This window comes from Symsagittifera roscoffensis, chromosome 5 (assembly GCF_963678635.1).
Source record: "Symsagittifera roscoffensis chromosome 5, txSymRosc1.1, whole genome shotgun sequence".
In the NCBI taxonomy this organism is placed as follows: Eukaryota; Metazoa; Xenacoelomorpha; order Acoela; family Convolutidae; genus Symsagittifera; species Symsagittifera roscoffensis.
Window position 1 is genome coordinate 65,149,950 of NC_087066.1, and position 26,373 is coordinate 65,176,322.

The 26,373-nt window shown below is 40.9% G+C and overlaps 2 protein-coding genes across 3 annotated transcripts in view; one reads left to right on the top strand and one right to left on the bottom strand.

Annotated features, from left to right (window-relative positions):
* Positions 1–26,373, top strand: part of LOC134846912 (prelamin-A/C-like) — a 401,765-nt gene that overhangs the window by 149,443 nt on the left and 225,949 nt on the right. The window contains exon 1 of one of the 2 annotated variants that reach the window (XM_063864338.1): positions 9,524–9,533. The exons of the other annotated variant lie outside the window; for it this stretch is intronic. The gene's annotated coding sequence lies outside the window, so the exon portion shown is untranslated. Of the gene's footprint in view, positions 1–9,523; positions 9,534–26,373 lie in introns of those variants that run through there. 2 annotated transcript variants of the gene reach the window in all.
* On the bottom strand, positions 1,018–24,407 carry LOC134846913 (putative GPI-anchor transamidase). The gene is made up of 7 exons (XM_063864339.1): positions 24,398–24,407; positions 11,825–12,067; positions 7,619–7,755; positions 3,587–3,789; positions 3,247–3,351; positions 2,207–2,340; positions 1,018–1,616 (listed from the first exon to the last, which is right to left on the bottom strand). Exons 2-7 carry the CDS (start codon positions 12,054–12,056, stop codon positions 1,234–1,236), a joined length of 1,194 nt encoding a protein of 397 aa, XP_063720409.1. The 5' UTR covers positions 12,057–12,067; positions 24,398–24,407; the 3' UTR covers positions 1,018–1,233.

Below are 26,373 nucleotides of genomic sequence, written 5' to 3' on the forward strand. Positions count from 1 at the left end.
AACAAATCCTTCTAACTTATGTCTTAACTAAATGAATCAACGGAAACTTGGACGAAAACAACTCATCTGAAACAAATTTCAGCATTTTCGAGATATTCTAAAAAAAATCAATGCCTGAAACAAGATCCGTCGATTCACTACCTACCAGATTTTTCTATTAAATTTTTAAGAAATAGAGTATTTCAGCCATTGCGCATGAAATTTGCCATTCCAACTAAATTGACCATTCTGTGAACAAACTTTTGGGAAAAAAGACTAGTACGTAGTTGCAACGCTCTTGCCGATCGCAGGGTTAAATATATTAATTGTACGAAGATATCATGGTAAAGCATATACAAATTTCGGAAAAATGTATCCCGGAAAAAGAAAAGTTTTGAAAGGAAAAAAAGCTTATTGCAGTTCTGAGCACATACTTAATTCCAATATGCTTTATATTCTCAGTATTCTATTCCAAAGAAAAAAATTGTTTAGTTAACTAGTTCGATTGATTATGAAGCTAAGCTAAAAACCAATCCTCCATCCAAACTTTGATAACCATGGCCAATAGACTTATAACAAGATGTCAATGGAATCGTGGAAACAGAAAAACTCATTAGCAACCCAATTTGAGAACTCGGGATTATTAGTGTTTTATTATCCGCTGTGGAACTTGCGTCAATTAACTTAATATGCGTTAAGTTAGCTAGAAAAATTCATTTACCACATAAAATTAAATAAGTCAGAACAACAAAAAAAAATTAAGCGTGACGAACTTCAAAGACTTTTTACTGAAAAAATAAAATACAAAACAAAAACAAGGAAAAATTTATTTCGTTTGCATTGAATTCATTTCGTTTGCTATTGCAAGGGTTTTAGTTGATTATGTCAGCTTAAAAATAGTGTCCAACAGTGAATCATTTTTAAAACTATTTATTATTTTTCATCATAGAAAAGTTGTCCTAAATTAACTTCAGCACAAATTTAGGAGTTAATCTTGCTAGTTTAGCTGAATTTTTTTTAAGGTTTAAGCAAAAAAACTTGTTGAATTGAAAAGATTTTTTAATTCTTTTTATTTTTATGACGTTAAAGCTCGGCATTGAATATGAGTTCACCTTGCCATTTCACAAATTTCAGCACAAACAAATCATATATCAGAACTCTTAATTAATAATTATTGCAATTTAATTGTTCATGTCACATGAATACGTTCATTTCATTTGATTGTTTTCTTAGTTTTTGATTCTTTCAGCAAAATTACTGGTCTGGACTAAAGCACGTAGCAGAAACTAAACCATGTGGAATGAATTCAAAAGAAGCAGTTTTATGTCGACTGTTAATTTCATACGCCGAAACCCCAATGTAGATCAGGAGTCCTCCGAAGACTAAGACTGCGAACCAGGTCCCGTCATCAGTTTTTTTTCGTTCAATCATATTCACTTGTTCACTGATTTTCTCGATCTTTTTAACATTTTTGCGCGATTCTTCACGTGATCGAAACTCAAGTTCTTCGTGATAAACCGTGAACATATTTCGATCAAAAAGGTCATCAATCGTTTTGTACTGAGGAGGTGACTCAACAATTTCGGCTGGTCGCACACTACCGAAGAAGTCAGTCACCAGGACACTTTTGGCATCTCCTGAAAGAATTTCCACAAATTATATCAGATTTTTAAAACCACCCTCAATTCTTTACAGCCCAAAGGAAGATAGAGCTATAAATTTTATAAATTTTTTCGCCATGATTAATAAAACCTTGACAATAGACAGTTAAATAATTGACCCAATTTGAGAAACTGGATCAAAAAGTGAATTTTGCTGAAACTTAAATTCAATTTTAAAAACTAGAATGCTATCACGTTTTTCATGACCTTTACAGTTGCTGTTCGATATTGGAGATCGCCTTCCTTTTAACAACGTAATTGAACTGAATTAAAAAAGAAATCAAAAGTCAAACCTCGAAGAAGTAAATAAAAGTCTGAACAAACTTTAAAACTTTTCCTCAAAAAACTAAAAAAGCATTACGACCTATAAAAGTCTGAGCTAGATTCCTCGACTCTTCAAAAAGATTCCTGATCAGCTCAAAAAATTGATCAACGAGAGAAAATTTTGAAAAACAACTCAATCTGATCATTTACGGAGAAATACCTTTTGTTTAAAAATGCATAAATCTTAAGAAGAAAATTTCTCTGAGTATAGATAGACCAAGAAACATGAATGTTAACAGTGCCTGAGTAGAGGTCTGTTCTGTGCACAGTGTGTGAGTGGCACTTGGAGAAGGGACAGCAATCGAAGAATTTGGCCAGAGTCACTTTACTGTAGGAGTCGATCGTCTCCAGGAACTCCAACATGTAATGTGAGAACCTAAAGTTACCACAAAATTATGTAACTAATGCACATTGTCAAGAAGTTAACAAACATAGCCAACAGAAAATTGAAGAATTAACAAGGAACTGGACAAAACAGAAAAATATATCTGTTTTTATCAACTTTCTTGGAATTGAACTTAAAAGAAATCAAAGTCAAACTACAAACCGTGAAATATAGAATTTTTTCCAAGAAAATCTCAATTTTCGAAAAAAAATAGATGGCCTTAGAGCTCTTTGAATTTTTAGAACAATTTATGTCTGACTCTTTTTTGATTAAAAAAAATAAACAGTTCGACAAAACTGGATCAAAAAGTAATTTTTTTTATTTCGCAGGGAAATCTAAAAATCAAATTCGATTTTCGAAACTAAAAGTCGATCACGTTTTCCGTGACCTTCACACTTTTGCTGTTCGAGTGGAGTTTGCCTTCCTTTTAACAATGGAAATGCACCGAACTTGAAAAGAAACCACAAGTCAAACCGCGAAAAACCAAAAATGAGCGTGAACAAATTTAAGACTTTTTCCTAAAAAAAAAACAAAAAAATCACCAAGACCTATATAAGAGTACTCACTTTGTTCATTGCTCTTAATAAGATGATTTATCCACAAGGGAAAGGACCAACATACGAGCTGTTCAGTTCTTCACGGAGAACCATTAAGATATAAAGATATACATGCAATCCCCTGGTAAAGATAAACATGCAATCTGTTTGGTTATTTTTCCGAGCTAGGAAATTTTGCCTCACCCTCAAGCAACGAGAATGGTTTATGGTGGGCCTCGAACACCCGACCTTTTGATTGAGAAGCGGAGACGTAACCACTTCACCGTCACTCCCTACTAATTTTCAGGCATTGGATTTTGAATGCAGCTGACGAAGCAAGTGAAGTGGAATAGTGACTTACCTGTCTATTACATGTACTCCTATGGTGTGATCGCTGTGGTGACTGTAGCTGTCCTCGTCATTTCTCGCAGCCGCAAAGCCAATCACATTCGGAGAGTAGATGTAACTTGAAAAAATACAAATAAAACAGATGCATCACAAGATAAGAGACTACAACAATTCGAAAAGTTCAATGACGAAACAATTCAACCGACTGATCCACTATCAATTGAAGGAGTACGATCCATCAGCGCAACCCTCTCTAAACCATCAAGCGGTTGCTTTAATACAAAATCAGGTGACGCTTATCTACCTTTTAACTTTCACGTTATCAACTGAGCATGTTTCTTTCACGTTCTTACCTGAGCATGGAGGCAGCCTTGCAAGTTTCAATCACAAACAGAAGAGACTTGTAGCGTCTTTTCTGGTACATTTGCTGGAATGTATCAGCCAGTTCCTGGTCAGATATCTCGTGGGTGTCCTGGAACTTCAGGAAGCCCACTCCTCCATGACCAGTCATGTAAACCAGCACGTTACTGTTCTCGTCCAGCAGCATTTGTTTCGACTAAAGCGAAATCAATTATTTGTCAATCAGCACATTATGAAAGATTACTACCTCGTTACAGGGCTGATTTCAATTGTTTGGACACACGAAAAAAACTTGAAATTCAAAAGACGCCTTTGTCAAACTGGAGGTGCGGTTAAAAAGTAGACAACCTTTATTTCATACCGGTCATAAAGAAGACAATTTTAATTCTGACGTAAACGAATTTAAGGCGATCTAACGGCTAGCATAAAGCTCGACTAGCGCAAAAATTGAAAATCGTATCGATTAGCATAAAAATTGAAACAACATTCAAATATTGACGAAATTTAATTCATTACATACAAAAAATACACCCACCAGTTAGACCAAATTAAATTTACTAAACGCTGCATAAAAAACGCACGACTTTGATTGGCTGAAAATCTCTTATGTCAACATTTTGGGCCGACCAAACCAAAAATTTTTTTCTCAAGGCGCCTTCGACGCCAATATATACTAATTTTTAATGAGAGTACGCGCCAAAAAAAAAACGAAATTTTCTGGTAAAAACTTTCCAAAAAGTGCCCATAAATGGCATTTTTGATGGTATTTTTGAAAATTTGTTGTAAGAATAAAGGGTCTTCATAGTGTTCTGAGAGTGCTTGGAAAATCAACTAGGTCGACCTAAAAAAAAGATCGACGAAATTTTCAGGTTCAAGACAGTACATGTGGGGATGTGGCTGATCATGATTTATCTGTTAAGGAATTTCATTTGCTTGCTTCAATTTTGAATTTTCTCAAAAACTCAAGCTTCAATTTGAATGGATTAAGATTGCTGTTTTGTACTTCTGAAAAATTAAGCTATGAAAATTATGCTAGTGGTTACATTTTTACGTTTTCGACTTTATATGTTAAGGAATTTCATTTGCTTGCTTCAATTTTGAATTTTCTCAAAAACTCAAGCTTCAATTTGAATGGATTAAGATTGCTGTTTTGTACTTCTAAAAAATTAAGCTATGAAAATTATGCTAGTGGTTACACTTTTACGTTTTCGACTTTAATGCTAGTCGAGCGGCCATCAAATTTAATTCTAAATTCTGATTAGTCGAAGACCGTTTTTACCGCCCACATACACAAGTACGAAGAACAAGGAACCAAACTCGAGAAAAAAATTTACCCCCGGTACCCTAAAGTTTTGACAAATCATTCAAACAATGCATGGGCAAAATCCTCGAACAACAAAGATTTTCTACTTTATCAAGGAGATGTTAATCATAGCAAGTATCTGTCGTATTGGCGTTTCTCATGAGAAAAACTGAATAAACTTACCAAAAGCTTTTAGAAATTCAGACCCAAAAATGCCAACTTTTTTTAAATTGGCTTTTGATGCCCGAACTTTTCTTGAAAGATTTTGAAACTGCGATCATGACGGAAATCAATTAAGTATTTGACACGACGGGCTATGTATGATGTTGGTTTCATTACGCCCAATGTACTTTCCGAAAATTTAAGGAACTCGGTTTTTCGCTATAATAAAAAAATCCCACCTTGAATTTATGAGCCTTCAGGCTATTCAGCCTGACCGCTGATTGCACGTTTACAAAATTATCAGTCTGGATGATCAGAAATTTTTTCTCGACATCAAAAACTTCTCAGTACAAATCTGAATTTTGGATACGCTCAGTGGTTACGCTCATCTTAATATAAGCACTGCTTTTGACTGGGATATTCCCCTGAGAACTACCAAAAATGGAACACGAGATGGAACAAAAAAGTGGGGGTTAATTGGCGAAAGTTTTAGAATTTGTAGAAAAAACTGAACGCCCAAAAGTCGAATCCCGAAAGCAACTTCGATGAATATCTCGAGGTGAAACAGCTCTAAAGAATCTAGGAAAATATAATTATTGTATGAATAAATTATTTGGCTAAGAATTCCTATCTAGGGCGTCTTTTATCCTCGAAAATGTATTGGGAGAGAGTTACAATAATTTACCAAAACATAAGAAAAATTTCCATTTTCTTTAAACTATGATTTTTTTCTGCTGAAAATAAATCGGCTTAATTTTACATTTTGAGTTTTGTCCCATGCTATTCAATTATTCTTGATTTGGCTATCATGATTCTGAGTGGATAAAACAAACTTTGACTACTTTATGGCCTATCTACTCTTTGCTATGTAAGCTTCAAATTGGATGAACTTAGGACAAAGACTGAAGAAAACGCAAGCTTAGAATTTTAGCAGAATCATTGTTGCGCAATACATTTTGGCCAAAAATTTTCCATAAAAAAAGGGGCACGGGGCTTTTTTTGATTAATCAAAAGTTTCGCTAAATCTTCTGGTTCAATTACCGACAAAAAAATCAAAAATATCCTCTTATGCAGCCCAAAAAAATTTAACCTCTTAAATGCTCGCCTATTTGAAAAATTTTATGTCGTAAAAATGACATTTTTTGGCTTTCACGCAAAAAGAAATTCAATTTTTTAAAACTGAGAGGATTATAACGTTTTTAAGCTTGCTGGTCTACATACAAGGCTCATTTTGATATAGTTTTATCACCAATTAAACCCGTAGTTGAAGTTAATTTTTAGCTGACTTGAAAACCAAGCATAGCCAACAGACAGCTGGAAAAAAGTCAGTTGGATGTTAAAAAAAAACAAAGATTGTTTTTTTTAAAAAGTCTCAACTTACGATATTCAAAGAAAAAATGGTCTTAAGGCTCTTTTAATTTCTAGAACACTTAATGATTGGCACTTTTAAAGTTTAAACTAATAGGTTAAGTTTTTATTTCGTTCGGAAATTCCATAATTGAAGTCTACTTTCGAATTCTCTTTTCCCTGTTTAATAGTTGAGTTTGCTTTCCTTTAAACAAGAAATCAAAAGTCAAACCGCAAAAAAAAATATTTTGGAGCCTGATAAAAATCTAAGACTTTTCCTGAAAATAAATCATCGCGACCTATTTAAGAGTCTGAATTTTTTTTTCGAGGGGATGCATATCATTGGGGATACCAATAATAGGAATGGATACCATTGAGGGCTCAACTCAAGACAAAACTACTCGCATTAAGATTTGCGGAGAGAAATTGTTTTAGAGATCTTTTAAATTATCAATTTGCTCAGAACTTCTTGTTTTGAACCTGAATTTCTTTCCTTTGTTTTGAAGGGTGCTTACGCTCAGAAAATACGGTGCTCTAAGCTCAGAACTAATGTAGATCAATTTCCTGGTGCTGATATCTTGGACAAAATTACAGTGATGATTTAAACTGACCGGACAAAACATTAAACTTGAACTTGAAACGCGTTTTTCACAAATTGGGTTGAAAAAGGCAAAAATTATGAGGATAAAACTTGCTTGGAATTAAAATGCTGCTATTTATTTTGCGGAATTAGAATTCTAAATTTTGGATCAATTTGGATCAATTTTGGTTTCTTCAATCAACCAAAAACTATCTCCAACTACGGTTTCAATTGCTAACAAAACTAATTCAAAGTGAGCCTCTTATGTAGCCCAACAAGTTTTATAAAAGTGTAAAACCTCAATTTTGTAGAAATAATGATTATTTTCATTTGATGGCCGAAAAAACTAAGACACTAAGACTTTACTTTTAAACAGTTGCCCTCCTTAAGCCTTGTTACACTACATTAAAAAATCAATTTGATGTAGTTTTGTCAGCAATTGAACCATTTGCTTGTTTTGTTATTTTCATCTTCTGTCTCAAATCAACCCAATTTGAGAAAAACGCGTAATAAAATTCGAGTTTCTATTAACTTGAGCGGATAATTTCAATCAGTTCTGTATATAGAAAGAGTTGACTAAATAGCCCAACAAGATAAATTTCGTCTGCTATTGGAAACTATTTCGTATCTTACCTGTGGTGTTCCATCCTTCACTCTTCCAGTGAGGATCCGAATGAAGTTCTCGGCAGTCACTTCGTATCCTCGGTAGTCCACCTCCACGTCATCGCCATAAATGTTAATCTTCTGGTTTGAATTGTGGTAGATTGTTGCTGCAAATACTCATTAATTTAAACACAGAAGCTACGGAACCCTTCGCAAGCCTTTACAAATATAATTGCCACGATAGAGGCAAAGAGGAGCTTCGCTCTATTTGCGATACAGAAAGAATAAACATAGCCAACAGGCAGTTGGAAGAGTCAATGAACGCAAATAAACAGAAAAAAAAGACTAATTGAAAGAATCTTTTTTCGAAAAAATTATACGGCCTTAAACCTCTTTGATTTTCCAGAACAATTTGAGATTGAATTTTTTTGAAAACTGGATCAACAGGTAAATTTTCAAGACATTTAATTTCAAATAATCAATGCTAATATATTCAAAACATAACCATCACAGTAAGCTCAGAACGAAATAAACTCTCGTCAAAGTTAAAAAAGTGAAACGTAGTGGCAAAACAAAACATTCCAAAAAACATCAAAGAAAATTGCTACATTCTGCATAACCGTCTGCGCTTTCTGCTAAAAGCAAGCATCTCCAATCAGCAACAAGTACGAAGTGAATAGAAAAATTAATTAAAAATAACATTTTTGCAAAAAAAATTAGGATCAAAAATTAACAGCGAGTATAGTACGATTGATACTCCCTGTTAATTTTTGATCCTTACTTTTTTTGCAAAAATATTATTTTTCATTAATTTTTCTATTCACTTCGTACTTGTTGCTGATTGGTGATGACGATTGATAAAAGAGATGAACCGAAAAAATACATCACGCAGTCAGACTCATCTATCTAAATTTCGCAATGTTTTTGAAACTAGTTTATTCCCAACTTGTTGTTCCGACCATTGAAAATGGAGAGGAACTTTGTTTACTTTTAGTATTTTTTGTTAGTTTACTTTGAGTATTTTAGCGTCTTTTTGGAATAAAAATTCAAAAAAACTGCGAGAACAAATTCGAAAACTTTTCTTCACAATTTTTTTCAATTTGTTTATTTTTCTATGACTGTCGAATATACCTAACCCCAGTTTATTGTTCAGCTCCTTTTATCACAGCACGCCGAAACAAAAAAAACAGCAAATAATTTGAAAAAATAACTTTATTTTTTAAAGAACATTCTGTGCTACTTGCACAGTAACCGGCTATCCTTGTTTGATTGCTTGCATTTATTGAACCCAAACGAAAAGAGGCATACACGAGATTAAAAAATTCAGGAAAAACAATTATGCCGAAAAAAATGACTTGTTGGAAATATGATTATTTTTGGAGAAAATTTTCACACCTTTAGCTTAGTCTTAAGCAATCATAAGCGTAAACAGAAGCTTGAAAAATTAATAAGTGCCATAAAAAAAATTGAAACACAAAATCAGCAGCTTCCACTATTGAAAACACATTTTTTAAAATTAAAATTCGGTCTTATGCCCTCAACCTTATTACTGACATTTTAATTCAGTCCTCAATTGACCTTCAATTTTGGTATCATTTCTCGATGCCCACAGACTGATAAAATTTGGTCGTAAAAAAATCATCGCTAGAAACCCACCGTGCTCAAATTGAAGGCTAAAAAATCTAGGCGAAAACCGTTCGAGACAACTTAGAGGCAAAAACATCAGAAAATCACAAATCTCGGGCAAAGGTTTTTGTACTTAAATTACTTGTTTAAAAAAGATGCAGTCACATAGCAAAAATATTCGTAGAGCATTTTCGAGCTTTCATATTTTGTTGCATTTCCAAACCAAAAATCCAATTTTAAAAGAACTTATGTTTCGCAAGTGCAAATAAATCAAAAATCCTTCCTGCTGATTTCGCAAAGGTTCCGACTCTTATTAAATGAATAAAATCCTCCGAAAAAAGTCTATCTATAATTTGTAGCTGTGTACTAAAATCACCAAACCAGTTAAATCATTGGGTTGCCATTCAAAGTGTACGCTATTTTCACGATGAAAAATTTCTCTCATTGCATCCCAATTCACATTGAAAGCAATAAAATAAATGTGCACCAAAACCGGTTTATGAATGCTTGTGATAAAAAATAGACAAAAAACACAAATGTAATGTTATATGACAGGAGCCGATGTCGCGTTTTTTTTAATCAAAAAAGAACTAAAAAGTGTTCACAAATCAAAGGTTTTCAACTTATGCGATAAAAAATGGCTGATAACAGAAAATCATAGCAATAACGCTATTACAATCACGGTTTTCCGCAGAAACCTTTTAAAACGAGAAAAAAAACGAATAAAAACTGATATACTGAAATCGGATTTGGTAAATTTACACCCAACATAAAAACCGAGAAGAACGGGCGTTCAAAATGCAGACAAACTCAAAATTTGTCGGTGCGAAAATACAGATTTGGAGATTACTACCTTTTGAATAATTCTGAGAACAAAATTACTAATGGAAAAAAAGACTTGTACCCGGTTGCAACACCTTCGCTTATCTCAGGGGTAATTTTTTTTTTGCTTAAACAAACTTGAATTCAGAAATCAAAAGTAACTAGCGTGTAACGCACCTCCGGTGCTTCAGAATATTAAACGTGAAAACTGTTTTTTTTAAATAAACGAAAAAGAAACAACAACAAAAGAAATGTAACCGTAAAAAAAATAAACAAAAACATTTCAATGGTCAAATCTCTGAAGCTACTGGGTTTTAGAATGGCTGACGGCATACAAGTAATCGCTCCATATTTAACAAATTCATTGGCAAAATCAATGAATTTTTGAAAGAAACTGTTTTAACTAAGGTTGTTAAATTTAGTTCTTTTTTTATTTCAAACAGATTTTTTTTCTTAGTTCAACTGATCAGTTTAATGAAAATTTTTGAAATATCCGAAAAAAAGTCAATTTCAACAACTTAAACACACTAAGCAATAAAAATTGGGTAAAGACCACATCTGCAACTGCTGGTGTTAATCTGACTTAACCCCACCAATCCAACGGCGATTTCAAATTTTTGATGAAAATTTTTTTTTTTGGAATTTAAGTGACTTTTTTTGAAAAATCATGAAAAATGAATCAAAATTCACATCTAGGAAAAAGAAATGCAATGAAAAGTCATCTTCAGAGTCCGCATGAACACATAAAAACTTCCTGAGAGTGCCTCAACAGCATCCCATCATAATTTCGAGAAGTTCAAACTTTGTTAAGTTTTTTCAAACATTAAGTTTTTGTAAAATTTTGATTAATAAAAAAATGGCATATCTCAGTAACAAAGATTATTAAAGCAGTCAAAACTTGAAGCAAAGAACTGCAACTTCTGAAAGTACCATGAGATCACCCAACTATGGGGTTGGGAATTAAAAATTTCGTAACGTTTTTTCAAATAAAGTTTTATGAAAATTTTTCAAGAATTTATGAAAAAACGTCAGGTCTTCGAAACTTAAAATATTTCAGCAGTATTATTTGGAGAGATGATTTGCAAGATCTTATAGTACTATGAGAAAACCTTACACTATAGAACTGAAAATATCAAATTTTGTTGAGTTTTTTATATCTAAATAATGTGAAAATTTTTTATCTTGAAAAACGTTATATTCATATATTGAGGCAAGATTTAGAACCCCTGAGAGTACCCTAGCACCACCCAATTACTGAGTTGAGATATTCAACTTTTGTAAAATTAATATAATTTCTTTTTTACAAACTATCATAAAATTTTTATTGACAAAATCATTAAAAACGTCAAAACTCGGAAACTTAAAGGATTTGAGCAATCATATTTGGATGCATAGCCTACAGCAACTGAAAATACCCTTAGAGCAACTCACGCCATAGAGTTGAGAAATTCAATTTTGTCTAGTTTTTATAAATAAGTTCTTTGAAAAAATCATAAAAAATTCTAGATAATCGAAAGACTGATATTTGAAAAAGAAATATATATGACTTTTTGAAGCTCTATCAATTCTAACTAAGTGTCTTTACTTCGATCATTGACAATTAAAAATGCCGCGTTTCGTATATCATTTGCTTTCGCATCCAAAAAACTCTCCTCGTAGCTTTTCGGTTTATTTTCTAAGTGTAGGTAGAGCTGAGCAAAAAATTGGTATCTTTTTGAGTCTTCGTGAGAACTTCTCAGTTAATTAACTTAACTGCTTTAGGAATCAAAATAAGCTAATGATAATTACCAGGTCGAGGGTTTCTAGGATTACAAGCTGCATCATCCGCTAGCATCAAAATGATGTGGCTATCAGGAATTCCTAGACGCTTAATGCTTCTATAAATTGATAGCACGTTGGCCACATGTCGATAATTGAACCAAAACTTGCTCGTATCAACTAAAATAGCCCAATTATTTGTATGCGAGTAAATACATGCAACAAATTGAACAACACAAATGAGTTGATAAAACAAGTTCATTATCCAGCTCTGAAAAACATAATAACACTTGTGGCGTCCCAGATGATAGAAGATTGAAGGCTAGAAATTCAATGATAGCAAATAAGGATGTTGTATTCAAAACCATCAACGAAACCGCAAAAATCTTAAAGCCAGGGTAAAATTATAATTGTTGGGTTCTTCAAAAATAAAGTATGAACAAATAGGAAAAGCTGAGCATCTTACCAAAAAACACCGAATAAATCCCGAATTTTTATTCCGACCAATGAAAATGGGGAGGAACTTTGGATTAAGGTAGGTTTTAGTTTTTTGTTTTCCATATATAATCATGTACCAAGAATAATCATCGGAATGGGTCGAGTGATATACTGGAGAAAAAAAGTAACACAACCAAACAACTTAAATTCTCAAAAAAAAAATCCCAAGGAAACCTAATGATCATAAATTTGTTTTAATTTTTGCGTGAAAACAAACGTTAGAAACACAGTTTTGTCCGACTCATGAATTGAAACATTAAAAAAATGAAAATCGTTCCTTTTTAGCTGAAAAAAAAACAATAATTATGTGCCAGTCGGTCATATCTGGAAGTTTGACCTTGAGGGACACGAATATACATGATTTTGGAGTGAAGTTTTATTTTTCAAAATTTCGAATGGAGCCTGTCATGCTCAGTTTTCTCACAACAACTGAAAACACAAAATGAAAAATCAGAACGACCGAATTTACAATTGCGGGAAAATACTTAAGAAAACAGCAGGAAATTGCTATTCGCAATTTCCAGATACAAAATAAGACACGAGTAGAGCCGTCTTATCCTGAAATAGGAGGCGAGATAATCACGAGAGAAGAGTGCAATTATTCGAACTGAACCAGAGTGAACCTTCAACGGAAAGGTGGACAGCTGGAGTGTCCCAATGGTTCAGACTAAAACTTCAATTCTAGAGTTAAAACTTATTTCCTTTATTAAAACTGATTAGTATTCTCGAGTTGCTCATCAATTTAATTACTCCCTATTCTCGAGTGTGTCGACATGTGAGTTCCAAATTTAGTTTTCTCGAGTGTGTTTTATGATTGTTATTTTGAGATAAGGCGAGTTTTAGGTTGATCCATCTGAAATTGATCAAAGTTCCATGTAACATTCGTCTACTGCAGTCACACATGAGGCTTAAGAAAAATAGGCCCTATAACCATTGGCTCAAGAGTCAGGGACACTATCTCTTGTGTTTTTGTACCTCAAATCAGTCGGAGCCAATTCGGTTCGCTTGTGACATGAGACTACGACCCGTTACAGCTTAAAGGCTACTACTAAAATATCCCCCCACTCTAGAATTAGAAACGTCCCCATACTTAGGTCTCTAGATACCCAAAATACATGAACGCCATTAAAAACCGGGTCGGAACAATCCGTTAAGTTACTTTTTATTAGACAGTGGAACTTTGATCCATTTCAGATGGATCAACCTAAAACTCGCCTTACCTCAACATAACAATTATAAAACACACTCTAGAAATTTAAATTAGTACTCACATTGTAGCACGCTCAAGAACCAGGAAGTAAATAAGTCGGTGAACAACTCAAGAATCATTAAAGTAACTAAAATGAGTTTAATGTTAGTCAGTTTTAATAACAAGAACAAGTTTTTACTCTAGACTGTAAGTTCTCGTGAACCATTGGGACACTCTAGCTGTCCACCTTTCAACCGAAGGTTCACTCTAGTCCAGTTTAGAATAATACTCCAATCACAACAATCCAGTTCGTGGGAATGCGCTCGTCTCTGTTTTAGATGGGACAGCTCTACTCTCGATTATTACTGCTACTGAAATTGCGAATAGCAATTTCCCACTGATTTTTCTAGCAACTTTCCCGCGATTGTCACTCGATTGTTCTGACTTCTCTTTTCTGATTTTCAGTTATCGCGAGAAAATCTTGCATGACAGGTTCCATTCGAAATTTTGAAAAATTAAATTTTACTCCAAAATTAAGTGTTTTTTTGCTTCTCTCAAGGTCAAACTTCCAAATATGACCGACTGGCACATACTCCCCGGACTCGAGATCGATGTCCTCATCGCGTGCTGTCTTCTGTCAGTGAGTCCCAGAAAACCGAGTGTTACTCAAGATACAGTGCCAGTGGTCATTTACAGAAGTTTGCAGCAGACTTAAGCTTATCTACACCCCAAAATTCACAGCCATGTAAAATTTTCACACTATCGCTAAACAGCAATCAAAATCTGCACACACCTGCACCCTTGAATTCTCGCTTTTCAAGCCAATTTAAAATTTCTTTTGTCCCATTCAATTAGGAAATTGTCATGCAGCATTTTCGTTTATATAATAGATATAGCATATTAATAACAATATCTTGTTTTGTTAAAATTTCTTTTTCGTGAACCCAGGTTTCACCCGGATCCCCGCTCAATTCCCCTTTTCCTCTCAAGACTCAAGATCCATTCGAGCCACCTGCTCATCTCGCACTCTTCGCCTTGGAGGTACTGCACCCTGAAGTACTAGATACGGCAAACTGTCTCAACAGTTCCTCTTCATCATCGGAGCTAATCACAATCTCCTCCCAAGCCTTCAGCTGCTCGTAGGATCGCATCCATTCTCTTTGCTCTTGCAACCTCTTTGCTTGGTTGGGTAGTGCCTTCACCCTAGATTCCCGGTTCAAACAAAAGGAGTTGTGCAGGCTCAAGCTCACGTTCTTCGCCAGGTCCTCCTCTAGTATCGATTCCCTCGCCTTGGTATTGTCTCTAGACATTTTACCCACTCTCTTCCATCCTGTCGTGATTGCATTACGATGGGTTAACAGGGGTCTCTTGAAAGCTTCCGGCCCAATCTCGGCCTGGAACTGTCGATACTCCTTTTGATGTTTTCTCATGTGATCTTTCGTTGTCATGTACAACCAGGACGTCAGCGTCGCCCGAAACCATGGGAAGTACCTCAAACGGCTCCAGACATGTCTGACTTCCGTTGGTATGGCGAATACCTTGCACGCAGTCTCAAACAACTCGAGTCTCCTACTGTAGTCTATCGTGTATATTGACTCAGCCGTTGGCGTCCCCGCTTCCCGATACTTCGTTATATTCTCTTCTATCCATCTCAGAGCCAACATCGTACTCACTACCAAGATCGTCACCTTCTGTCGGTGATCCGGTAGTCCGATCGACCGGATTTCTTCCATATCCCATACCAGGCAAAGGTTCTTGTGATCTGGATACCACACCGTTTGCGCCAAACAGTGGCATGGGCATTCTCCATGGGTGATCTCAATTCTCCTGAGGTTACGCTCCCCCGAGGCTTCCAAGAGAGGCTCAAGCTCCATCATTTTCTCATGCATCGTGTCGTTATCTTCCAGGTTTGGAGCACTTCGCACAGGTTTTCCGATCACGTTTTGTCTCTCGTGATCGCTTGTGTTCTCTCTCTCCAACTTCAAAAGTTCTTCTCCCCAGATTTCACTCAAGTCATCTCTCAATTCTTTTGGTACTGTCCCTCTGATTTTTCTCAACAACTTGTGCGAGTGATGCGATATCCTAGCCAACCTCACGCACTTGGGCACTGAGAAGGCCTTGTCCACCAGTACTCTCTGGCTGGATGCTTCCACCATCGCCATGTGCAGTTGGTACTGACTTCCGCACAAGTTGGCCATCATTGACCCTATCAGGGATTTTGCGTTCAATGGCAGGCCATAAGCTTCGCTCATGGGAAACCCCATTTCTGCCTCAAGACCAACTTTCCAGCTCCGGATGTGTTTTTGAGTCACCTGCAACACCCCAGGCCATGATTCTACGCTCAACGCCGTCACCCAATGGTGTTCAGACTCTAGTCTTTCCAATGACTGCAAACTACACATTCTCGAGAAGAATCCGAGAGCTGTCGCTATATTCACCGTGGTTCTTGCGTAACACTCCGCTACTATTTGCACTTCACTTCTCTCCCTTTCCGTGATGTCTTCGAACCAAGTGACCAGGTCTTCTTTTTGAAAGGACAGTATTCTGACGCATGACCGTCCATCGCAGGTGTGCTCTCCGTTTCCACACGTCGAATCCAGACAGCTACCCGGCTCAAATTTCTTCGCTGACCCGGGATTGTTCGTCTTTTCGCTTGGCTCTTGCATCTGAGGTAAGATTAGCTTATGCAGCACACTCAACTTTGCCAGATCTTCATCTTCCGTTGGTGCTAACCTCACTCGCTCGGTGGTTTCCTCGATCAGACTCGCGTGGGGATGTGGACACCAGGAGGGTCTTAGTAGCTTCCATACCACTCCCAAGTTCGTGGTTAACAAGCCATTTCCATCGCCCATGTTCACTTCAACTCTCTTGTTCGAGCGCGGTATGCTTACCACCTCTGGTGTTTTCTCAAGAATCAGGCCCATGCTCGGCCCCTCTTTTTCCACCGTGTCTATTTCCATTATTCTTTCTGTCCAAAACTTCAGTAGCTCCGCTACCTCATGGTTTCTGTGGGCACCTCCAGTTTCCGAGTCTAAGAAGGGGTTGTAGGCTATTCCCATTACTCCCGACACATATTGGTATTCGCCCTTCTCGCTGAGTCTCGAGTACTGCTCTGACGAGGCCAGGTTACGGTGAACATCATGTTCTTCTTCGAACTTCTTATTATAAAACCTCCGCACCTCGTCTAGCTTTCTGTGGTTCTCTAGGGATTGTCTGGAACCATCTTCCTTTTCTATTCCTGTACTCTGATACACGTTCAAGATGATCGTTGAGACTCTTTTTTCCATGGTTTTACTTCCGCTTGCTCTCTGTTGGCATGCCAGGATGGTGCTATCAGACATCATCGACATTATCCATCTCAAGAAACACGTGGCATCCTTTCTTCTAGCCAGGCTCAAGCCTGAATTGTCCCTGGCTACGTGTTGCATCAGTACCTGATACACATCTAGCTTCTTGCTTCTCAACTTCAGCCTGTCATACGAGGTCAGTGTTTCCAACTCTATTCCCACCAGACTCCAGGTGAACATTAATTGTCCTGCAGTTCTAACGACGGGATTCGCCATTAATGGTGGTGCTGATGAGGGTGTCCTCATTGCTTCTTCAAAATGATCCTTCAACCAACTCTGCCAGGACCTCTTCAGATGATTTGCCATTTCTATTTTATTAACCTCGGCCTTTTGCTGGGTGGCCCAATTGCGTCGCTTGCGAGCTACTCCACTGTCCAACTTCTTCCAGCAGTCCTCCATTTCTTTCAATGTTTCAAGGGCCACCCACCACGTCCGGGAAGTGTTCCTCGTCTTGTTCTTCTCCAATGGATCACTCGTCACTTGCTTGCCCATGTCCTGATGTTGGAGCCATTCTCTTGAGTCAATCGATATTTCATCGATTCTAATTGCTTCTCCGTCTCGGCCACATTTCTTCTCTCGTTACTGGGACCTCTAGACTTGCTGGTGGAGTTTGTGATCTTCACGTCCATACTCCGAAACCACAACCTGGCCGTCAGTTGCCTGGCAAAGTTCGATATCTCTAGCAAGAGCACCTCATCTAATACGATCAGGATGTCGGCTAGTCCATAAAAGCCCCTCAGTGCATGAGATATGTCCGCCCATGCCGCCGCCAATTCTGACTTGCGAAGCCTCAGGTTCGATGGCTCCAACTCATATCCGGGGGGCTGCGAACCTCTCATCTTTTTCGCTCGCGTCGTCCACGAATTTACCTTCGCCTCGCTAGTATGGAAGTAGACCGCCGCCGTGTAGCCGATGAACAGGGGGTCCCAGCCATCAGTGAAATCCTTCTGCATTTCCTCCGTCGTCATCCTCGCCATTATGGAGGGAACTACCAAGGGACTGTTCATTCCTAAGGTCATCCTCCTGACTATTGGGAACTCAGGCATGGTGGCTGGGAGGATTTCTTTCTCCATTATGGTCTCCAGCTCCCTCTTCACCAGTGCGAAGCACTCCTTCCAGGCAGGAATTCTCAAGATTTCTCGTCCTTCTGCTGTCAATGGGTTCAAGTTCCAGAATTTGGGATACATTTCGATGGGACCCTCTCGCTTGCCTCCCATTCTACATTGCATTTGCCCCCTGAAGTTGTACACTATTAGCTCGGCATCTTTCACCTTTCCAAAGAGTACCGTGTTGCTCATTCGCCCTCTGAGCACCTCCTGCTGACACCAATTCAACGCCGTCCCATCCAGTATGCTGATAAGACTCAAGTGCGTTACAGAGTGACGATACGTTGTCACCAGGGGGTCTGGGAACGCGTACGTCACTGCTGGACCATAAATGCAGGTCACCACCTCCTCTAGGCCCCGGATTATCCCCATTGGGTCCGACCTCATTGCCAGGCACAAGTCCGTCAGCAGAGGCATCCCTCTATTCGTCTTCTTCCATTCTTCTCTCGAGGTTGGATTCTCATCTTCACCCGTCATGTGCCGATTCTGCATCATGAGGTATTGCACCAACAACGTCTTCAACCCCGCGGCACACTTGTAGGAGCTGGTTTCAATGCTCGAGTGGACTCTCCCCATAGACAGAGGCTCTCCATATTCCATTAATCGATGAAACGACACCAATTTCCCATGGGTTAAGAGTAATAGTGCCAGGTACCCATCGACTCGAAGTGTCTCCACTCCTCGACTAAACATGTATGCTGGGCCCATGTTGAACAAGTATCTGGGGTAAACCAAATACAAAGCCAAGAGCAGACTGATGGGCATGCCCAGTATCTCCTGCACGAAGGCTCCAAAGATAGTCGCCGTGGTGCCGAACATTCCTGCCATGAATTCCTTCTCCCAGCAAGGACTCAAGAACTTGAGAACCTCATAATCCCTCCTAGTCCTCAATTCACCCTTGGCGTGCTCTCTCCAGAACCCTCCAATCGTCACTTCATTGGCGGCCGAGACAAATCTAGCCACCGTCATGTCTCTTGTTTCGGCCAGCTCCAGTTGTTTCTCCAGAAAACTCCAGACTTGTTTCACGAGGGGTGGTGCTTCCTCCCTCGTCTTGTTCGTGGCGTTCTCCAGCCTTGGTGTCAAGAATGGCCACCAGCCATTCTCTTGAGTCAATCGATTTTTCATCGATTCTAATTGCTTCTCCGTCTCGGCCACATTTCTTCTCTCGTTACTGGGACCTCTAGACTTGCTGGTGGAGTTTGTGATCTTCACGTCCATACTCCGAAACCACAACCTGGCCGTCAGTTGCCTGGCAAAGTTCGATATCTCTAGCAAGAACACCTCATCTAATACGATCAGGATGTCGGCTAGTCCATAAAAGCCCCTCAGTGCATGAGATATGTCCGCCCATGCCGCCGCCAATTCTGACTTGCGAAGCCTCAGGTTCGATGGCTCCAACTCCCGATTGGGGGCTGCCATTAGAATCCGCCATTCATTCCCTTCTGCTATTAGGATCAAGACCGCGTACACGAATTGTAGGGCGGGTGGCATATTCGCGTATCCTGGGGATGTGGTAAACACCACCTTCGTCTTGGACCCAAATCTCGAGACAACATTCTCTTGTACTTCATTCATCGCCGCAAACAACACCTGAATGGCTTCCCATATCTTCCTCGATGGCGGATTTTCATCGCCCTTCAGTTGCTCAAGAAGTCCCACCGCGTGCAGGTGATCATTCATTCCTGCAAACAATAGCAGCTCAGGTTCGCAGGGCATCTCTGACTTTATTGCCACCACCAGAGTTAACATCTGGTTTAATTCAGCTCCTGGCAAAGAGTATATCAGAATCTCCGGCCAGAACAACTTGGGAGACGTTCCTTCGAAGTCCGACCCCGCCACAATGACTACTCTCGCAGCAGCTGGATCTGCTCTATCATAAACTGCCAGGGTTTTGGCCAGCTGGGTGCTGCCACAGGGCTTCCCGTACCTGGGATCTTCCGCCAATTTCGAGCCTTCGTAAGCGGCATCCGGCAATTCCATCGATCCTGGATTGAGTAGCTTGTCCACCACTTTCAACTGTGCCGGGGTCGCCAACCTGATCCTGGCGATGCTCGTTCGGTGCTTGGGAGGTTCTGTTATAAGTCCAGGACTCCCCAGCAGCTTGAGAGGTCGGTAGTTAATGGGTCCCATGATCGCTTTTGTGGGAATTCCAGTCAGGTCTGTGGTCTCCATCAACTTCGTTCTCGAGAAGTGCGCCTCATGAGCTTTCAACCAGTCCACGCAATGATGTCTATTCAAATCCTCGTGCGACACTCGTTCAATCCCCAGGGTTTCCGCCAATTCTCGCCTGCATTCCAAACTCTCTAGGTCCAGTTCTTTCACCTTCTCAGGATATCTCAAGCGAGCGGTCTCCATAGACCTCTTTTCCCGCTTGCTCTCTGCCACTACCACTGAGGACATCGCCGAGCCTGGAGGTGTTGATGACATCACCTCCTCAGATTCCATTGGCGTGGCACTCTGCAATCGGGTCTGGATGCTCCTCGAACCGTCTCTAGCGTCAACTCTCGTTCCCAAGCGACCAGACAAGGCCCTTGAGGCAAGGAATGGTGGGTTCGGAGGTGGTCCTAAGGTAAATTGGGCTGTCTCTAGCAGATCCGACTCTAGCGTGTTTATGTGTTCCTGGAAGACGTCGTTTAGCCACTCTGCTCCCCGTGGTCTATCGAAATGGATTCCATCATTGGAGGTGTCTTCAGGGAATCCCTCTTTCTCCATGCGCTCTGCCACGTCCAACAGTCTGACAGGGATCACACTCTTGCGATGGATATCTCGGATCACCTTGTTTAGGTTCCGCACCTTCTCGTTCATCTCCAAGGCGTGCTGATCAAACATCATGTTGTAGGGGACCGTACATACTGTCAGCAGGATGGGGTCCATCTGGATCCTCAGCTCCTCAAGAAGGCAGCTCATCTTGTCGTACAGCCTCATTATTTTCCTCGCTTCTCCCCTTGACACATCGTTTGTCCCGATCATCAGGGTCACCGTGTATACTTTAGTCATCCCTAGCATGTCCAGGGTTGCCAACATCTGTGGCGTGGCAGCTCCAGCGAAACTCAAGATTCCTGTCTGCCAATGCGACTGGATCCGGGTCAACACCCGCACCAGGCTGTCCCCTATGATTAGGTGAACTGCACCCTCTGGCACACGAGGTGGCGCGAGATACTCCACCCAGGCTGCATCATGGAAGCAGTCCCTCCTGGCTCCCTGTTCCGCACTCCAATCCAGTCGATTGTGCCTGTGGTACCTTCCCTCTGTATTTTTCTTATAACTCGAGATCACGACGCTCCTGACCGGCTGTTCCCTCCAAGTTGGGGGAAGCTCCGGTCTTGCCGATCTTTCACGGTTTTTCTGTTGTAATTTCTCGCCTAGCTCTTTCAGGCGCGATGAGCCGCCACTCACCTGACTGTCGCTCGAGGTCGAGGTTGGGGTATATCCCGGCAGCACCACATCCATTAGTGGACGTACAGGTTGTGTCTCTAGGCCACGCAAGGAAGGCGTCGCGTCATTCGGTATCCAAACTTCCAACCCTTCACTCATGTGTTCTCTGGCCTCGCGGTCAAGGTTGAACCGTCCTCTTGCCCTGGGAGCTTCATCCACCTCCATGCGCGACTCTGGCCTCGAGCTGGTCACCAATCGCTCCTTTGGCCTGGCTCCCTTCTGTGCGTCAAGCTCACGTTGTCGCTGTTCTATTCTCTCCAACTCCGACTTCAGTTGATCACGATTCGCGGCGCTCTCCCGTACCCTTAGTTCCTGCTGATGTTCAACTTTTAGCACCTCAAGTAACCTCAGAGTCTGATCTCGCTCGTTGACTGCCTGGTCTCTCTCCAGCTGAATCTTCTCCCGATCCAGCTTCGCCTGATCCCGATCGAGGTTCGCCTTGTTCCTTTCCTTCTGCGCCTTCTCGAGCTCTTTCTTTAGAACACCCAGATCCGGATATGCCTCGGTCGTCTGTTGCGCTCGCGTCATCGACGGCAACCTACTCGAGCCCTGGCTTGTAGATCTTGCTGTTGGCCTAGTCGGTAGTGGGAACTCCCCTGCGCCATATTCAGTGTTGTTACTCAGGCCAGGACTCCTTGCCAAGTCAAAGCCCCTTACTCCTCCATCCACGTTCCAAGACAACCATCTGGTCTGTTCTTGGTTTGATATACCCTCGGTGGTGTACCCGATCATCAAGACAGCCTCCGTTGCAGACTCCCTGCACTCACCCTGGTCCTCCAACTGGAGGATGGCATTCAGCATCACCGCCATTCTCTCGTCTATTTGGGTGTAGTCCAAGTCCCTCAGGCGTCTGTACAGCTCATCAAGAGTGGGCTTCTTCGGGACAATTTTCCTTCTCCGGTTCCTTCTTCCGTGAACCTGGAACACTCCCCGGACTCTTGACCTAGTCCCAGGTGTTCAGTATCTTCCTTGAACGTCACTTTCTTTTTCCTAACCTTGGTCTGCTCCAGAATGTCTTCGGGGATTTTGTCAACTAGTGACCGCACGACATCTTTGCTGTCAGTGACGCTTCCTCTTGATGAGTCAGTATCGTTCACTGTCTCTTTTCTCCGAAGTATAGTGAATTCCGGTTTCTCTTGACCCTTCTCCTGGATCATGGGCTTATCATCTGATAGTTTCTCGAGCAACCTCATTAAGTCATCATCTATCTGTGCAGTTCCTGCTTCCACCTGGTTAAGATCATAGCCTTTTGCCTTGAGCGTCTCCTTCACGATCTTCGACTTGAGTATAATCTCAATCGGAATCCTCTGGCTCTTCCTCAAGATGGTCTTCTCTGGAGGCTCTTTAGGCAATTCAGGATGATCTTCTATCGGTTTGCCTGACTTGTCCAGCCATCTCGTGAGTGGAAGACTGTCGTACGTTTCCTTGTCCATGAATGAGAAGCCATCTTTGATTTCAGGTCTGTCTGCTTCTCTTTGCTCTTGTCTCTCATAGAACTCCGTCTTCTTACTCAAGCTGTCGGCATTCTGATGTTTATCTCGCGTTCTATGCTCAATTATCATGTTGTATCCGTCCAGGCGAACTATCCACCTCCCAATGTAACTTTGGTCCATTGAGTACGTTTTCAGCCAGCTCAGTGCTCTGTTGTCGACTCGCAACTTGAATGGCTCACTGCCCAGGTATGCCCTGTATTTCTCGACAAAGGTAACCACCGCGAACATCTCAGCTTTCGGTGCTCCGTACTTCATTTCCGTGTCACTCAGGACTTTGCTCCCGTACGCTATTGGTCTCAAGACTGTCTTCCCATTCCATTCTTGTTCTTGGTGGAGAATCCCAGAAATCGCGACTACCGACGCATCCGTGTCCAGCACGTACATCCCTTTCTCAGTCGGCATACCCAGTACTGGTGCCTCACATAGCTCTTTCTTTATCCTCTGGAATGACTCTTCTGCTGCGTTGTTCCACGTGAACTTCTTGCCCTTGTGTCTCATTAATTGTTGCATCGGGTATACCTTGTCTGCATAGCCTTTGATGAACTCTCTATAATAGTTAGCGAAACCCAGGAAGCTCATCAACTGGTGCTCTGTCTTCGGTGATTTCCAGGTCAGGACTGCTTCCACGGCGTCCGTATCAGGTCTGATGCCGTGCTTGTCTACCATCCTGCCCAAGTATTTTATTGAGTCCTTGAGTATCTCGCACTTTGATGGTTTACACTTTAGCCCCGACCTCTTCATGCATGCAAACACTTCGTCTAGTCTCTCAATGTGGTCTTCCAGTGTTGGCGTCGCTATTACCACGTCATCCACGTAGCACATTACCAGGTTGCCATACTTCTTCGTTACGCCTATCAGCGCGTGTGCCATCAACCGCTGAAACGTGGCTGTGGCATTGCAAAGTCCAAACGGCATCCGTTTCCATTGAAACAGACCCAACTCGCAGGCAAACCCTGTCTTGTCCCTGTCCTGCTTCCTTAGTGGTACTTGCCAAAAGGCCGAGCCTAAATCAAGAGTCGTAAAAAATTTTGCATCACCTAACTTCGAGAGGCTCTCATCAATCCTAGGTATGGGATAGGCATCCTTCACCGTGACGGAGTTCAGGTATCGAAAGTCACAACAAAACCTCAACTGGTCGCCTTTCTTTTTGGCCATCACTACTCCACACGCCCACGGTGACTTGGATGGTTCTATCATGTCATACTCTAGTAACGTCTCGATCTCTTTTCTACACGCGTCCGATTTGTGTGGGGTCATGCGCCTCGCCCCCTCCCTGTGTGGTACCGCGTTTTCCTCAAGTTCTATTTCATGCTCAACGAAATTACAACACCCGATATCCGCCTTATGCTTCGAAAAAACTTCCTCGTTCCGCTCTAGTACGTCCTTGATGGCTTCGAGCTGTTCATCTTTCAGTTTGCCCCTCAAATGTTCAATCTCCGGCAGGACCGGTTTTTCATTTTGCATTTCATCTAGTGTGGGTCGCTCTGGAAAGTTCGAACAGCTCGAAAGACCATCATCCGTTTCTGACTTAAGTGATTTAATAAGACCTGAAGAATCTTTTATTTTCTGCAATCGTCTCAAGATACAAATTTTGTCCCTGTGATTAGGACAATCAACAACTTCATTTTGTTTTGAGTTCTCAATTGTTTCATATCGAGTTTTAACCGGTAAAGCATATCCCAGTTTCCTCCCTCTCTGTATCGTGATCGGTATATCAAGGGTATTCAACAAGACACTGACGCAGAGGCCGCTCTTCGTTATCGAAAATGATCTTCCTAAAACAGCAGCACTTTGACTATTAGGATTCGGAACTATGCACACTTGCTTGTTGTCACTTAGTTCATTGTAATTTTTCATCCTCAAACTTACGATTGCCGCTTCATTAGCTTTTAGCCTCACCCTCCTACTCAAGAATACCGGTGCTTTGTTTTCATTTGCCATTATTAAATTTACCGGTTTGATTGCGTACCTCCTATCCGGGTTCCGTATCCTGAACATTGCGTTATTTAGATCAATCGTTACGTCGAAATTCCTGATGAAGTCTCTGCCCAAAATGAATTGGTCAGATTCATCTAGGTTTTCTACCACGATAAAGCTCATCCACAGGTTACGTTCCCCCAAATTGAGGGCTATTATCGGCGTCCTGCCCAGCACCCGAAGGGCCCCTTTGTTTGCAGCCGACAGCCGTATTCTCGAGTCTATCAAGTCACCTTTGTCAAAGCCCATCCTCTCCCAAGTTTCGATTGGTATGACGCTCAAGACTGCTCCCGTGTCAAGCAACCCACGCAACTGAGTCTTTTTGCCACTTATATCCAGCACGTGCCCTGTCACATCTGCCTCCGTCCCGATGTGCATTGCATCTTCTTCAAGCATGGCGCAGTGTCCAATCGATCTCACTTTCAATTCTTCTTTCCCTACGTAGATTTGTCCAATTAGGTCTTCGTCACATGTTATCATCGTCTTGGTATAGATGTTAATCCCATCTATATTTAGCATCACCTCGTGTGGACCATAAGCTTCAGTATATCTGCTATCAACACGTACCGACTTGCTGCCCCCTCTCATGAGTAGTGCTCTCAAGGCTCTAGAAGTCGTTTGTGGGCTTATACAGCTCAAGTAATCTGCGTACACGTCAATGTGCATTATCGTCTGGTCGCTCGGTTCGCTCAAGTTTCTGGTTACCTCGTGGCCGCCCACTGTGATTATCGACATTATTCTAGCCCCAATTTTCGATATGCCGAATGGCTTTCCCGTCACCATTTTTACAGTGTTACAATTCCCCGTTTTTGTTGAGCCCGGTACAGCCTCTGGTGTTTGGTTCGATCCGGTTAATGCTTCGTTGAAATTCTGTCTTTCGATCTCCAGCTTTAGTCGTTGCTCTATTTCTTTCGCAGCCAGATCCTGTTTTACTTTGGCAATTGCTTCCGTCGCCGCTTTCTCATAGTTTATCTCTAGCGAGTTCCCAGCCGCGGACTCTATCGCACCATTAACATGTGTTACAGCTTTCACTGTTTTCGTCGGCAATTCCGTGCTTGGTGCTCCTAAGTTCCTAGATTCAAACTCGTTTTGTCTATTCCGCTGATTCTGCACTGCCGCTAATGCCAACTTATGTTTGGGGTGACTCTGGTCCTTGACCGCTTCCCAGAACAAGGGACAATCCATTCTGAAGTGTCCCTCCTGGTTACAGAAGAAGCATCTTGCGCCTATCTTGATGATTAAGCCACTATAGTACTCGTGTTCCTCCATCTGGCTCATGTCCTCCTCATCTGGTGCATATCCTAGACTCTTCATGCCTTGTTTGTATGTTGTGCAGTCAGCCACGTGGTGATCCGCCGATCCGCAGTTCGCGCATGATCTGCGCTTGTCCATGTCATCTCTAGGCTTGTACCATGACGACCTCTGGGGTTGACTTCCCCCTTGCGTGTTCCTGTTTTCTGTATATGAGTATTTCTTGGGTTTCATCAGCATGTATTCCCTTGATTTCTGTCTCATTTCTTCTGGGGTTGGTGCG